This window comes from Salarias fasciatus, chromosome 22, assembly GCF_902148845.1.
Source record: "Salarias fasciatus chromosome 22, fSalaFa1.1, whole genome shotgun sequence".
NCBI lineage: Eukaryota > Metazoa > Chordata > Actinopteri > Blenniiformes > Blenniidae > Salarias > Salarias fasciatus.
This window is the reverse complement of record NC_043765.1, coordinates 28425408-28442568: the sequence shown is the minus strand read 5'-3', so window position 1 is coordinate 28442568 and position 17161 is coordinate 28425408. Positions and strand designations below refer to the sequence as shown.

Here is a 17161-nt window from a genome sequence, read left to right as displayed (position 1 = left end):
CAAAAGCTTTAAAAATAAAACAAAATAAAATAAAATAAAATAAAATAAAATAAAATAAAATAAAATAAAATATTATTCAGCATCCAGACGACTTTGTGTATGTATTATCCATTCAGCATGAATGTGGACTCCCAGCACACACACACACACACACACACACACACACACACACACACACACACACACACACACACACACACACACACACAGTCCTGCTGTTGATTAATAAAAATTGCTCTTTGAGCCTCAAATCGATGAAAGTCGACTGAGTGATATAAACTACTGGACCGTCTGTAATCTGGCAAATTAGGGGAAGAGGAGGAAGAAGAGGAGGAAGAGGAGCAGCTCCTCCTCTTCCTCCTCCCTGCAGGGTTCATATTCCAGTCAGAGGAAAAAGTCAAAGTTCACTCCGAGTACAGCGAGAGAGGAGGGATTTTTACAGGAGCTTCAAACACCGACGAAGAAGAAGAAGAAGAAGAAGAAGAAGAAGAAGAAGAAGAAGAAGAAGAAGAAGAAGAAGAAGAAGAAGAAGAAGAAGAAGAAGAAGAAGAAGAGGGAGTGGTTTGACTTGGAGTCTGCAGGGCAGCTGGAGAGGTGAGTGTCTGCTTTTCATCAGGGCCTCCACTTTAAAAAAAAAACCCACCCTGACTTCAGTTCCCACTGCCGCCCTCCAGGTGACCCCGTGGTGACCCCTCCGTGACCCCGCCGTGACCCCGCGGTGGGAAGCGGGTCACAGTGAAGAGGAAACAGGTGTGAGCCACTTTAAAAAGGCCTGCAGAAGAAGAAGCTGGAGCCTGACGGAGCTCCACCTGGAGGGAACAGCCCCTCTACAAAAACCCTCCAGCTTACGTTCTAATAAAAAACGTGCCATTATTTTGAAGGACAGCATCAGTTCAGGAGAGGAGAGGAGGAAAAACACAACTCTGACTTATTCACATATTCTGACTGTCATTAAATCACAGCGGAGAAGAGGAAGTTACCATACATGGTCATGTCCCCGCTAAAGCGCTCTTTATGCTAACGCTGCCTGGAACAGCAGCATTCAGCAGCATGGACTTTTACTCTGAAAGGACATGAAACCGCAGAACGCCGGGCTCCGCTGCGGCTCAGCATCCACCGCAGGAGCATCTCCGTTCCCATGGAGACGGCACGGAGCATTTTGACCAAAATATACTGAAGTATCGTCTGTCAGTATCGGTGCAGTTTTACTCATCGGACCGACATCGATTGAAAAGAAGCGATATCGGCCGATACCGACGCCGACGCCGACGCCGACGCCCGGACATCATGCATTGCTTTCCAAAAGTTCCCCTTTGGCAACGGTTTTCAAAAAGCAGCTGTTCAGAGGCTCTGAGCAGTGAGTCCGTTTTCACCTGCGGTTGGGAACCGATCAGCTGATGTTTCCATCGATCAGCGGAACTCTAACCAAACGCTGGCCTGTTTCCATGGAGACGGTCGTGAAAATCCTGAGAATTCAGAACAAAATCTAAGATGATCCGAACAGTTTCCTTTAATCTGGACATTTTTACTTTTATTCTTCAGTCTCAAGATGTCATTTCTTTTTTAGGAAACTGGATTCATTACCAATGTTTACATTTCTGAGGGAGTAAAAAAGAAAAAATCTTATTTTTCAAAATTACTTCAATAATTTGACAGGAGTCTCAAAATTGCTTAAATCTCAAAAATATGTCTTTTATAGTGCTATAAATGTAACTTTAACAAAAAAAAACTTTATTGTTGAAAATGTAAGATTTATTCTTGACTTTGTGCTTTTATTCTGAAAATCTGGGGCTTTTCTTTCAGTATCTTCTCTTCATTGTTGTTTTGAGGCGTGTTTATTAAAAACATGTTTGTGTAAAAATATAACCTCGATTTACTGGATGGGATCCTCACAGCTGTGATCGGGTGGGTGGGGTCAAAGGTCACGACTGTTGTTTTTCTGACACAGATCCCTGAGACGAGCCGCTCTGTCGAAGACTCCAGGAAGCTGACTTCACGGTTCAGTGTTGATTTTAACGAGCCGATCGCTTCCCGGTCGGATCAAGCTGAAGGCAGAGCTCATTTAACCGAGTTTCAGAATAAAGTTTCTGACGGTCGGAGAATCGTTTAAGTCGTTTCCACTGCCTGAAATCAGCACAACGCTGATCAATAAATCATGTTTTCTTCACTGTTCTCATCTTTCTGGAGGACTTTCTCTCAGATAAATGAAATGTTCACAATATAAATTATATATAAAAAAAAAAACTGTGATTTTCACTGACAAAAGAATGAAGAAAAAATCTGACTATTTAAAACAAAGTGACAAAAAGATCCATTCTACTAATACATGCATGACTTTTTACGAAACAAAACATTTTATCTACTTTTATTATTCCTGTTAAAATTCATTTCAAACTGTTCAACCAGTCATGATTTACTCAGTTAAATAACTCGAGGCTCATTTATTCCTTATTTTGAATGTTTTGTTGTTACTCTAAATAATAAAAATAATACATTCTACACTGTTAACAGACATTTAAAGCATTTCTGATCGACAGTATTGATAAAAACAGTCTCAAAGTCACGTATTCTGTTTTTATTTAGAGATTTCTGCAGATTTCTACATTCTACACTTTGAGTCTATAAATTGTGGCAGCTTGGCGGCGGCGGCCTGGTGGTATTTGATACTTCCTTAAAGGGTCGTGGCGCTCTCAGCACACCCTGTCATCATGTCCATTAAACGCGGCCGGGTATAAACCCCCCCCCCCCCCGGGCGTTTTGCCCCCCTGCCCCCCTCACACGCCCACTGAATTAGCCCTGCTAACGGCCGTCCACAGCCTCCAAGACAACACGCCCCCCCCCCCCCTCCCTCCCATATCCCATCAGTGATTCCCCCCCCCCCCCTCCCCCCAGCGCTAACGCGGGTCCTTGATTGTTCTTAATGAGCGTCTGAACTGAAGAGGAAGTGTGTTAGCGTTAGCGGCTAATTACCCCCCAGGAGGGTCCATCACCCCCCAGGAATGAACGAGTGACCCTGGGAGAGGCTTTTCACCGGGAGTGGGGGGGGGGGGGCTTGGTCCGGGTCTGGATCTGGATCCGCCTCATCAGACCACTTCAGGGTCTCACATCGCCGGATGTTTAGCTCTTTACCAGCGCTGCTGTAAAGCCACGAAGCTTCCACTGGCTGATTCCACATTTCAAACGACTCTTCCGTTCACTTTCATGCTCAGATTTCTTCTTAAATACAACTGAAGGTGATCAGTAACACGCTTTTTAAACTTCTCACTGCATTTAAAACCAAAGAGCGTCGTGAAAATCTGCTTTTATTGTGACTTTTTCTCTACATATTTGATCTTTTTCCACTAAAACAAAGAAAACTGCATTAAAGATGTGTGTTGAATTGTTATTGATCTGCATGTGGAACAAATGAGACGTCAGTATTCCACATCTGCAGCTTATTAAAACACGGAATTTATCGTTTTTTAGCTCTATATCAAAACTAAAATTATTATTTAAAGATAAAAGAGGATTTTATGAACGCGACGCCAGCCGGGTCTTTCTGAGACTGAAGCAGTCCGAGTCTCTGCAGGTATCCTGGAAAAAACACGGAAATCTGCTCCAATTTCCAGGATTTTATACAAATCATCCTTTAACTTCAGTATTTTGACAAATGAGTTCTTGTTATTCCAGTTAAACTCACAGTTTTGTTGGGATTGATGATCGATCACATTTATCAGCGGGATGTTTGAGATCAGAAATGCTAATTTATTGAAAGTAAATCAATAAATATCTCTGATTTTTGGTAATTACAATGGAACTTTATGTCACTGCAAAAGTACAACGAAACTGATGGGGTTTAAAGAGGCAGCCGAGCACGGCGCGGCATCTAATTCAACTAAATTAACCATAAAATATGATGTTTTCACCTGAAGATGATAAACTGCAGATTTAAACTTTCTGTTGCTTCTAAAACTGGTTCAGGAGACGCAAACATCCAGAGTTCAGGAAAAGACGTGAGAAGAAGAGAAGCTGCTCTGATGTCAAACTGAGGACAGAAGGATCAGCTGTTCGCCGACTGAACGGCATGAAAGACGGAGCGAACGGCGAACGGCGAGCAGCGGAACGGCGTCCTGGAAACACGGAGACGTTCAGGACGAGTTTTACAAGTTCAGAGATGAAAAACTGCTGGAAAAAGAAATCCTGAGAAAGTGAACAGAATCCAGGACGGAGGCAGAGAGACGAACTGCAGCCGGTCAGGGGAGGGCCGGGAGACCAGCAGGACCTCATCAGGACCTCTGCTGGACCTCTACTGGACCTCATCAGGACCTCTGCTGGACCTCTACTGGACTTCATCAGGACCTCTACTGGACCTCATCAGGATCCCTCCAGGACTTCATCAGGACCTCTGCTGGACCTCTGCTGGACCTCTGCTGGACCTCATCAGGACCTCTGCTGGACCTCTGCTGGACCTCTACAAGACCTTTACAGGACCTCTATTGGACCTCATCAGAACCGCTCCTGGACCTCATCAGGATCCCTCCAGGACTTCATCAGGACCTCTACTGGACCTCATCAGGACTTCATCAGGACCTCTACTGGACCTCTACAAGACCTTTACAGGACCTCTATTGGACCTCATCAGAACCGCTACAGGATCCCTCCAGGACCTCATCAGGATCTCATCAAAACCTCATCAGGACCTCTACAAGACCTTTACAAGACCTCTATTGGACCTCATCAGAACCGCTCCTGGACCTCATCAGGATCCCTCCAGGACTTCATCAGGACCTCTACTGGACCTCATCAGGACTTCATCAGGACCTCTACTGGACCTCTACAAGACCTTTACAGGACCTCTATTGGACCTCATCAGAACCGCTCCTGGACCTCATCAGGATCCCTCCAGGACTTCATCAGGACCTCTACTGGACCTCATCAGGACTTCATCAGGACCTCTACTGGACCTCTACAAGACCTTTACAGGACCTCTATTGGACCTCATCAGAACCGCTACAGGATCCCTCCAGGACCTCATCAGGATCTCATCAAAACCTCATCAGGACCTCTACAAGACCTTTACAAGACCTCTACTGGAGCTTTACGGGACCTGATCAGGACCTCTTCAGGACCTCCTGAGGCCCTGGTCCATCCTGGCCCTGCTCCCGGGCCTCGTCGGAGCGTCCCTGGCCTGCCGGAGTCTGAGGCTCTGCAGAGACGAGCGACGGCGTTCTGCCACAGGTTGAAGCTGCTTCACCAAACGGAGACACGGCGAACCCAGAACAGGCTTCAGACGCATCCGTGAACCCAGAACACGCTTCAGACGCTTCCATGAACCCAGAACACGCTTCAGATGCTTCTGTGAACCCAGAACACGCTTCAGATGCTTCCGTGAACCCAGAACACGCTTCAGACGCTTCCGTGAACCCAGAACACGCTTCAGACGCTTCCATGAACCCAGAACACGCTTCAGACGCTTCAGACGCTTTAATAAAAAAAGCTCCGGCCACACCGAAGCGTTTCAAACGGCGCCAGCCTCTGAATGGGAGGGGTCGGCTGGGGTCACGACCTTCAGGATCTGTGAAATCGCTCTGGAATCAGGACTTTATGTGGTTTTATGAGTTTATGTCAGATTTGAACAGTTAAATTTATTGTAATATCTTTTAAATAAATGAAGACGTCTTGTTAAAACTCCGCTTTTTTTATTTTCTGGCCTGATTAAAAGATGAAATGAAGCTTTTGTGACAATCAGGATTTAAATTTTTTTACGTATTGTGATAATTTCTCAGTCTCTACTACTTTTATGGAAACAAGAATTTATAAAAAAAAAACTCAAATTTACTATTAAAACGCACTTTAAAGGACTACAACATTTTTGAAACCACTTAAAGCTAAAAACAAGTCAAAGTGCTTCTGTTTGAAAAAGCTGTTTGAAGTATTCTGCTCAGAAGTTACTTTTGATTCCTTTATTTTACTGACATTTAAAGACATTTACCCAGATTAAACCTAATTCATCCCATAAAAGAGAAGTGTCACAGCTACAACAGCAGACGAAAGAAATTTAATAGAAAATAAAATTAGATTTATTAATAAACACAGCAACACAACGCAAATATATAAACTAACTTCTATCAGAATAAAACGCTGGAAGAAAAACGATAAATTATAAAGACAAGAAAAGTAATTCTTTGGTTGGATATTTTGTTAGAATTTTGTAAAATTTGGCTAAAATAAAAATATATTTGAAATTTACGCAGAAGAGATTTGATGGAAATTGTTAAAAACAGAAACATGTTGAAGAACTGAAGCTTTCTGACCCGAGAGGAGATCATTTACTCACAACGTGTTGAAATAAAGAAACTTTCACAAGAACGTAGAAATATTTAGTTCACCTAAAAAAATATAGGATTAAATCTGAAGCGCTGAGTTTTTTGGGCCCAGAACGCTCGTTTCTGGTTTCTGGAGAGGTTTGAGTCGCCTGACGGTAAAATCTAGAGATCCCGTCCCGGTCCCGGTCCCGGTCCCGGTCCCGGGCCTCCACCCTCACCTCCACCTCCCTGCTGTCACGCTGCTGCAGAGGGGGGGTGGGGGGACATTCCTCCGTGCAGCCCGCTCCCCTGCGCCCCTGCTGCTGATGTGACCTCCGGGACCATCCGGACCCTGCAGAAGCAGCTTTCCTCTCAGCCAGCTGTCAACCACCTCAACCTGTTGGAGATGAGGGACCCCCAGCAGCATCCCCCCCACATCACCCCCCCCCAGCAGAAGCAGAGAGACAGACGGACAAGTTGTTGGACCTACAGTGCGCGCTCCGCCGGTGCTGCCAGTCCCGGTGCGCCGCCAGTCCGCTGATGCAGGCTTTCAGCGCTTTCTCCTGCAGCATGCACGAGGACGGGCTGGACGTGTAGAAATCCAGCATCTGCCCGGGACTCACGGCCAGCACGTCCATGCAGTCGAACATGACGGCGGCGGCTGCGTCCTCCTCTTCCTCCTCTGCTTCTTCTTCTCCTTCTTCTTCTCTCCGGTCAAAACTCCGCGCGGCGGCGCGTTATGGATGAAAAACCGGCGGCATGAGGCGCGCACAACTCCATCAAACTCCGCTGGCTTTGCGCGCCCTCCTCCTCCTCCTCCTCCTCCTCCTCCTCCTCCTCCTCCTGCTCTTCGTCTCCTTCTTGGCACGGTGGATCTCGCGGCTCGTCTCCCGCTTCGTCCCGCACCGGGATCATGAATTATTTCCTCCCCTCCCCTCCAACCCCCCGTTAAACGCGCGTTTCGCTCGCGGTTTGTCGGCGGCGGCGCGTCGCCGCACGGAGACCGGAGCGGGATTCCTCCATGATCCGCCGCGGAGATGTCCCGACGCACCGATCCCCCCTCTCTCTCTCTCCCTCTCGCTCCCTCTCTCTCTCTTTTCTTCTCTAACGTCAAAAAGACAGACGCCGTTTAAAAGCTCCGATCTCCTGCGCTAGGAGGAATGGACCCCCCCCCCCCCCCCCCCCTGCGCGGTTCATTTCGAAGTAGTTTTTTTTTTTTTTTTTTTTTAGCCACGGAGAATGAAAGATTGAATTGCCTAATATATGCGGGTGAACTTTGCGTGAACCCTTCGGAGGCTGCTGACCTTCAGATGACCCGGGCGGGCTGACATCACTGCAGCTCCGCAGCAGCGCGGCGCAGCGCCGCGCGGCGCTCATTCTCTCCTCTCCCCAGAAAAAGATGTTTTATTCCTCTTCTGGGGAGAAACTAAAACACACGACGCAGTCTGTAGAAACACTTTTATCCATGTATTTATTTTCTCCTCTGGATAGTTTCTTTTCTCTTTCGCCTGCTCTGATGGACGCTTTTTACGCACAAACACGTTTAGGAGGAAAATGTCTTCATTGTTTTTTTTTTTTTTTTTGGCTTGTTTTTTCTTCATATATACAATAAGTTTTCATGATGAATGTATTTAATTCGCCGAATCAAGGACATTTACAAACAGGGCAAGTTTTTGTTTTGTTTTGTTTTTTTTGTAACGCTCCTCTATTTTCGAAACACCTTGCTTTATTTCTGTGGTTTTACTTTTTTGCTTTCTCTGTGAAGTATTGTCAGTTGCCTTGTGTTTGAATGCTGCTCTACAAATAAACCTGCCTTGCCATTCATGCACAAGGCAAAAAAAGAAAAAGAAATACATTAAAATAATAGATATAACTAACGACATTGAAAAATAGCTTTTAAAAGCTAAAAAAAACACAATTTGAATTGGAGAATGCTCAAACTGTTTTTTTTAAATGAAGCGAATAATAATGTATTTAGGGTAGTGTACTTTGCTATCAAGGACATTTATCGCAAAACCAGGTTTATTTGTATCACAAGACAATTTAAAATGCTTCTCAAATACAAATGAACATTAAAATCACAGAAGCAGAACATAAGAAGAATTCAAAACATGAGAATGAATTTAGTTAAGGAATTAAACATGAAATTGATAATAAAAATAAATTTATAGAAGTGTATTTTCTGGTTTTCCCATGTTTGTATTTGTTCTCCCAAAACAAACAAACAAAAAAATTCTGTTTTGTCATCAGAACCCAACATGTCCCGGAACCTCCACAGAAAACAGACTGGCTCCACACACCACCACAGGCATAATGAGCACAGCGTGAAGATCCCCAAAAAAATAAACACTTCCCACTTTTTCTGAACACTGAGATTCCTGGAAAACACAATTTTTCCAAAACACGCAGAGAAAATGTTTCTTCTGTACAACACAGCAGGACCAGGGCACCAGGTCTGATACTGCAGAAGGACTGCAGTGACGGGACGGCCAGCGCCGCGCTACATGCTACATGCTACATGCTAAAGAGCTCCATCGCTCACGCACCAGTGATGCTACATGCTACATGCTACATGCTAAAGAGCTCCATCGCTCACACACCAGTGATGCTGCATGCTAAACCTGACTGAAGCCTGACAGTGTCATTAACTGGAGTGTGTGTCGCTACACACTCGGCTGGTCCCTCCATCTACTGGAAGACTGCTGGAGTCGCATGTAGTATGGATGCAGGGGTGGGTCGCAGCACCACAGCCTCCTCATATCATTTATAAATAAATAATCATATTGACAATAAGCTAAAAGCTCATACTCCTTTAAAAAAAAAGTGGCGTCAATGCATTTTTCTAGCATCAACAACACTTTGAGAATCCTAAATATTTGTGCATTCAGTCTTCAGAAATAATCTGCTCTTCTACAGCAAAGTGAACTTCTCCTACTTACTGCAGTGTCGTCTGCATAGAGGGAGAACATTCCTTCCATACAGAGTGTGTGGACGTTCACCATGAGAAGAACGGACGAAAAGAAGCTGATGTGTTTTCTGTGTGCATGCTTGAGAGGTTTTATCACAGAAACACAACATCATGGTGACCTGATGCCAACGGCAGCATTTCCTGTGTTACCAAAAGGATATTTTAAAGAGAAATATGCAGTGAAGGCATTAACTCTCCTGACAAATCCAAATATTCACCCTCCTGATGTTTTTCAGTCAGTGACCTCATTTTAAAAGCTTTGTTTTCTTTGTTTTATTTTGCCACGCTTTGAATCATCAGTCAACCTTTACTTACAAATCTTTTCTATACAAAGAAATAATTTCAAATTTTGTGTTTAATTAGAAATAGTTCTTTGATCCTGTGTTAAATATATATTTTGCCATAAACATAGTTAAATTTCTTCATTTTCTCATGAGATTTTAAAGGTTTGATTTAATGTAAATGTGCTTTATTAAAGCATATGTTAGAAAAATGAATTTGACTGTGTGTGAATGAAACAGACTATTTCCTAAAATTCCTAAAAATGTTCAGTTTCAGCTGATCAAAACTTTTGTCAAAGTTAACCAATTTTTGCCCCAAAATTATGTAAATTATGTCCAACATGAGGCTGTGCAATTAATCCATTTCTAATCATGATTGAATTCTTTACTGAGCAAGAAATTAAAAAAAAAAACCTGAAAATCAAAAAAGGGATTTTTCCAGTAACTGTGTAATTACAGTTACAGCTCTGCACACACACACCCATGCACACTCATATCTTTGGGCTGTTGGCTTCCAGGCCACCGTAGTATGAAACTATGAAATCTATAGATGAATGATGTGTTTCCACGATAAATTGATCAAAAATCCATCAATTTATAAATTGAAGAGAGTTCTTTGTTCTAAACACGAACAGAACTGAAGGAACTCAGAACCTGTTCATGGTGATTCAGGATTTTTTTGGTCATGGTTTCTCAGCCGCTCCAGACGCTCCAGGTCGGTCCAGAAAGCTCCGTCCTTCGTCTGCCGCACTTCCTGCTCGGCCTCTTTCAGGTCCGAAGCAGCGGCGAGGCTCTCAGACGCCCAACAGCAGATTCTGTTGCATTTCCTCTGCAGCTTCCCGTCGGCTTTTCCATGTTGCCGCTGCTCCCCGTCCTCAGATCCTGTTGTTCTTGACCTCTGACCTGCCCTCTCAATTCCTCCTTTTCTTCCAGCAGTTCCTCAACGTCTTCTTCCAAGCTGCTGAAGTGATCACAGAGCTCCATTGTTTGTTGTTTTGTTTTTGTTTTTTTTTTTGTATTTTGACATTAAATAGAATAATTTATCTTGACAGCAAACGTAACTCGGAATTAAAAAAAACAAACTCTGAACTCTAACCTCACTGATCCCCGAGGGAGAGGTGCCGCTGAGAGGTTAACTAAAATGAGAAATGAGTTATTTCACCAGTCAGCAGCTGTTTGACATGTAGATTAATGCAAAGTGAGCTGTTCTTTCTTGAGCTGTATTTCACTGATAATATATTTTATGTCACAGTTTATTTTCTTCCAGTTTAAATTAAAAGCGGTTGAAATAATTAATTCTACTATTTTTTTACGGTTTTACAAAAAAAGAAAATAAATAATAATAATAATAATAATAATAATAATAATAATAATAATAATAATAATAAAAAATAGTCAAAATTAAATCAGAATCCAAAATCGAGTTTTCAGTGAAAATAAATGTGGATTTTGTTTTGAGCCAAAATGGCATGGCTCCAATCAAACATCTCATTTCTAAATGTGTCTGAAAGAAGCACAGAACAGGTGATATTGTGATTTAAATGTAATCAAAGTGAGCAGGAGTGACACTCGGTCAGATGAGTGGAGGTTTGAAAAGACGAGCGGTGTGTGAATTCTGCCGAGGCAGGAACTCACAGAGATTCCGGTTCTGAGTGAATAGTTTCTGCAGCAGAATGTTTGGAGGATCCGTTTTCATTTTAACAGACAAAGAGTCAGTTTGATTTTAAACTCTACTTCAAATCCAGAGAGCTACGTTCAGTTCACTGTGATTAAACATACAAGAAAGAGGAACATCCTTGATGAATGGCAGGAACTAAAGTGGCTCATTTTTCTTTATTATCACTGTTCAGAGCATCAGTTAAGGAGTTTCATGGTACATTGTAAAAACTTCCACAGGAAGACCTTTGAGTCTTTCTACTGTTGCCATTAAACATTTTTCAATAATGTCTGATATTACGATGGTGACATGACTCCAGTTGTGTTCATGTCTCTGCATCGATTTTTTTTAAATTAAGATTTAGAATTTTTTTCATTGCATTTATTTAAATGGTGCAAATAGCTTTGCCAAAGTAAAGTTATTATTCACTCATATTAGGATTGTCTCTTTTTTACAAAAATCATCCACAAAAATGCAACTTTTTAATGGTTCAGATACAACTTTTCAAAATAAAGGAAGAACGAGTGCAGTTACTTTCAGCTTAAATGTCGACCGCAAAGAATTATAAATATAAGAATGTATCCTTATATCAAACATGTTTGGCTTTTGGATAAACAATAAGAATGAATTAATCTTATTGATAATAATATTAATATTCTATCAGAATTATTATTATTATTATTATTATAACAACACCACCACCAATCATAATAACAGTACTCGTGACAGTTCTGTGCTCAGCTGTGATTGGCTGCAGCGCTCTGCGGCCCTGAACAGAGTCAAGCGTTGTAGAATAAGTCTGTTCACGTCTTCAGGAAAAGCCTCATTGAGGCTGAACGCCTGCAGTCAGATTAAATCCAGCTGAAGCGGCCGGGGAAGGAGTTGGTGAGAGGGTTTCCCGTGGTGGAGGTGGAGGTCGGGTGCGAGCGTGACCTTGGGAGGCGGAGTTCCTGCGACCGTCTGCCCGTCTTGCGACGTGACGCTCCGGCGTTTAACTTCAGGATGACTCAGACTCTTCGTTTGTTCAGCTGAAGCCTCCATGCTGTTACGCCGCTTCCAGCAAATTAATCACTTCAAACAAGTGTGAAGTCGAGTGGAGCCAGCGCCGCCGCCGCCGCCGCCACAGCGGCGTTCGCGCGCCCAGTGTTTTGGGAAGCTTCCTGCCTGCCAGTGTTGTTGGTATTTCACTCAGCGGGGGGGGCCGCTTGGAACTTATTATTTATGGCTGCACGCGCCGTGAACTGAAAGTCAGCTAAACCGCGGATACAGAGGCTCCAGAAGGGATTCAGAGACGCTCACTTCTGCTCTTTTCATCGCGCTGTGGCTCTGGCTCTGGACGGGAGGAACGCCTTTCCCACATCCATCAGCACCAGGTGACGACGCCGGGATGAGGGGCCACAACATGGAGGGGTTCTGAAGGTTCCTGTCTGGAGGGTTTGGGGTCTTTGTCTGACTTGGACATCTGGAAAACTGAGAGCATCTATAAATCCATCTATCCACCCTCCATGAAGCCATCCATCCATCATCCATCATCCATCATCCATCATCCATTCATCCATTCATCCACAGAATACCACAGAATGCTGAACTCATCACTACACCACCCTACAATCTTCCAAACACAAACTTCCAGCACAACCGTGTTACCAAGATTGATTCACACATTTTTAACCATTTTTCAGCCAAATGTAGCTTTGGGATGAAAACGAGGGAACACCGTCAGTCCGTCACACAGGCGACACAAAGACGAATCCAGCTAGCAAGTCTGAGAGCGGACAGAGGAAGTCCTGATACCTGGAACAATAACACATGAACACAGAAAGATTACCAAACCAGGAAGCACAGCCGGTCTCCCCCACCCTGTGACCTTCACCCTGCAACCAAGGTCAACGTCCAGAAGAAATGCACCATAGAGGAGTCTGATGAGTCAAAATATCCGTAACCGTCGTTTCATCCCGCTGTGATGAAGTTACGCTCGTTCATGATTGTTTGTTTGACAAACCAGTGAGAACCTGCATTCATAACCTCTTCCTGATCATGAAACCTGGAACAGCCTCGACCTGTGATGAAGTATCAACACACCGTCCTGGAGACCAGGCCGGCACTTCATTCACTGTACTGCGTTCTGATGGAGGTTCCAGCAGGACAACGTCAAGCTCGACTGCAGCCAATCGTGGAACTGAAGGATGAAGCAGCGTGGAAGACGGGTGGGTAAAAGATGAACGTGTGACGATGTTCATGTTCAGAGAAACTACTATTTATGAACAGAGCGACACGTTTCAGACAGTCTTCTCAGTTCAGATGGAGATAGTCTATAAAAAATGCACTCTGGAGCTTTTTACACAGTGAAAATGGAACATTTTGGAAAAAAAAATGTAATTGTTTCTATAATAACAGCTGGGGCATCCTGATCAGTTTGGAAGGTTTTAGATCAGGCTGATCATAGCAATTTTACATTGATTGGGAACATTTGAGAGTGCGGAAGAAGAGTTAATGGAAGTGAAGCATTTTTAAAAGTAAAACTGGAATTTAAATGGACGTTTTCAAAATAAAATGTTTTTCTTTATTCTTTCTTTATTCTATCTTCCCAGTTTAGGTAAGTGTCGGATCTGGAACATATCGGGAAAAATGGGATGTGTATCGGGTATTTTCACAAACGCAAACTCTTCATGGAAAGGTGACGGCTGTGCAGCGCTCGCTCGTCGCTGTGCGGCCGGAGACCGCTCGCAGCTCGCCGCACAGCGTGTGCAGTGGGCCGCGGTCCAGCCGCACCGCGGTCCGGCGCCGTGTTGGATGGAGTGAAGGCGGCGCGGCACACTGATCCCACCGGAGCTCATCAATGATGCAGGGAGCCTGAAACAGGAGCCCCCGGACCGGCCCCCGCCCCCCTCCCCTCAGCACACACCAGCTGACCCCCTGCGGTTCAGCCGCGGTAACAGTAGCCCCCTCCCCGGCCGGCCCAGGTAATGAATCCACCTGAAAATCCAGCTGTAATTAGAAGGTGATAATGAACCCGTCCATCAAGATAAGCCGCTTTCTGGCATCGCTGCGCCGCGGCCCGCGGACGCCTCGCCAGAGGCCCGCCGGCCCGTGACCAGACACGGCGCAGCTGATCATTTAATAAGGCCGGGCAAAGCCTGACAGGCCCCGGGGCCGCTCCCGCCCTCCGCCGGGCGGCTCCGGGTACGCCGGCCCCCACCGACCCCGGCGGGTCAAACCCCGTTCAGACGGCTCCGTGCAGTTACACTTCCTCCTGACTCTTCATGGTGTGGATCTTCTCTGAGGAGGAGAAGCACGCACGCACGCACGCACGCACGCACGCACGCACGCACGCACGCACGCACGCACGCACGCACGCACGCACGCACGCACACACGCACACACACACACACACACACACACACACAGCTCCTGACACTCAGGAACCAGCTGCTGTTCCCAGAGTTGCAGGTTCGAGTCCAGTCGCTGTCACCACCTCAATGTTCAGCAGCCAGTACTTTCCATTAATCTTATCTGTCCATATTTTCCTCATACGCTTCATATGGTCCTTCTGTGGTCCGGATTGGTCCTTCTCGTGGGCTGGATTTGGCCCCCGGGCCATATGTTTGACACACCTGCTGGATAATCCCCCAAATATCCAAAAACTACAGTTTTTCTTGATCAAGCACACATATGAAAATGTGTGATTACAATAGCAGCAACATTTTACCATTTCAGTTCAGTTAACTGAATTAATTTAATACTTTGTAATTAATTAATTCAATAACTTCATGAATCATTTTTAATCGCATCTCAGATTTTGGTAGATGAATGAATCGGCGTTTGGACTCATATTTCCAGTATTTACACAACAGAACCACATTTGTTCTAATACAATACCCCAAATACTTAACCACACAATTCTATCTATTTCATATTTCTATCTTTTTGAATTGGCAGACCGAGAACACAGTGCAGTGAAACATTAGTTTAAAATAATAAATTTGCGTTTCTACTGTGCAGCCCGAGATCCCAAACATACCTTCAGTGTCCTCTGTTTTGTTTTTTGCAATTATTTTGCCAGGTTGGCTTGCTGGAGAGTGCCACTAAACAGAGAAATATGTTTCTAAAAAAAAAAAAAAAAAGGAAAACGCTTATGAGATCCCATCTGGTGTTAAGAAGCAGAAATGTGTTCAAACTGGTAATATTTTGAGGTAAATCCAAGCTCATCCGTCAGACTCCATCAGTCAGAGTTGTGAGCAGAGAGCGTCTCTGTTCGTCCCAGATCAGGTGTTATCCAGTCTCCACACTCTGAGGATCTGCTCGAGAAGAAAACAGCTTCTGTGTGAGTCGCACAGACATCAGAAGAGTGTGTGTGAGTGTGATTTACATATGAAGGCACAGGTGGAGCGCGGAAGAACAGAAATCCAGAAAAGGCTAATTGATAGGAAGAGAGGTTGCGCTGGGTGTGGAAAGAGCGTCTCTGAACAACAGAGGCTGTCAGTACAGAGGTGTTCAAGGACCACAGGTCAAAGAAACACCGAAACACAAGCATTTCTTCATGTCTGTGGTTGTTTCACTGTAGTTTAAATCTCAGAATGTATGCCTCCGACTGCTTGAAGACACACTTTAAATCTTCAGCTCTTTCCGGCGAGTCAAACTTTTGTAGCATCGATGAATTTCCAAATGCAAAAACGGACTCTTACAGATGTAAACGGATTAATACCACTGATGGCCTGTGGGGGCAGTGTGGAGGCGTTTAGTTCATGTGTGACCACAGAAAATAACAAAGAAGACAACAGAAATGTTGGATTCCTTCGAGGAAATCCCGAATCTGTTGAGCAAAACAAATCAGGACGAAATAGCTTTGCATTTGTCCACAGTGACGAAACATTTCCACTGAGAGTTTAAAATGTAAAAGAGCAAATTATTTTGGCCAAACCAAACGATATGACTACAGATACCAGGGTGAGTTTCAGTTGCCTCGATCTTACGCCAAACATTTCTTAAAATCTGCAACTTTGGAAACCCCCACATTGTTTCTCGTCTGGAACTTTCAGGCTCTTGCAGGTCGGAAGCTTCTCAAGGCCACTGAATGAAGTCCGCTAGACCCGATCATCAATCATTCAACTGATTCAATTACTGCGACAAACACGAGTCTGAAGTTTGAGATCTTCATTTGGAGAGAAGCACAATGTTTACGAGCGCTCATACATTTTTCTGGCCCGGTTACACCTACTCTACTCTACTCTACTCTACTCTACTCTACTCTACTCTACTCTACTCTAATCTACTCTACTCTACTCTACATTTTGGGTCTGACTCAGTCTGGTTAGAACGCCTGCCGAGTAGGCAGACTAGTAGAGTAGAGTAGAATAGAGTGGAGTAGAGTTGAGTAGAGTAGGGTAGAGTAGAGTAGAGTAGGGTAGAGTAGAGTGGAGTAGAGTAGGGTAGTGGACCAGGGTAGAGCAGGGTAGGTTCTGTGGAAATGGGCCATAGAGTCAATTCAAGAGTCCAACATTGTGTGAAGTTGTTTCAAAAGGTTTTTATATTTGATTTTATATTTTAAATATTGTCAGTTTAAAAACAAATGTCAAATTTGAAGAACTCTGTGCAAAATGAACTTTTGCAGGAAATGATCGAGTAGAGGCTCGAGGATATGTGTGACTGAGACGTGGGCGGTCAATATGTTGACCATCCATGTTTTATACATAAAAAACTGTGTTTTCCAACAGAAACCATCTTTAATCTTTCATCCACTGAAAGCTTTCCAGCTCGGACTCCGGAGGCTCCGTCCGTCCAGGGCTGCAGCGGCTGCAGGCTTCCAGGTGAAGCAGGTGGAGAAGATGGACGGACTGATTAATACATGAGGCTGATCTGATGAGATATTTATTGTATCTTGTGTGAGAGGCACTCAAAGAACCACAAACTCCACCAGTGTGTCCAACAAACAAACGTCTTCACCGGGTTTGTTACTGGACGTGATTTAAAC

General features: G+C 44.3%; 1 protein-coding gene across 1 annotated transcript in view; it reads right to left on the bottom strand.

Annotated features, from left to right (window-relative positions):
- Window positions 1-6939, bottom strand: part of LOC115408996 (retinoic acid receptor beta-like) — a gene marked incomplete at its 3' end in the record, with an annotated part of 82135 nt that extends 75196 nt beyond the window's left edge. Inside the window, exon 1 of the mRNA XM_030119957.1 lies at window positions 6775-6939. Coding sequence (XP_029975817.1) covers window positions 6775-6934 — 160 coding nt within the window. The remainder of the gene's footprint in view (window positions 1-6774) is intronic.
- Between the last annotated feature and the right edge of the window lie 10222 nt (window positions 6940-17161).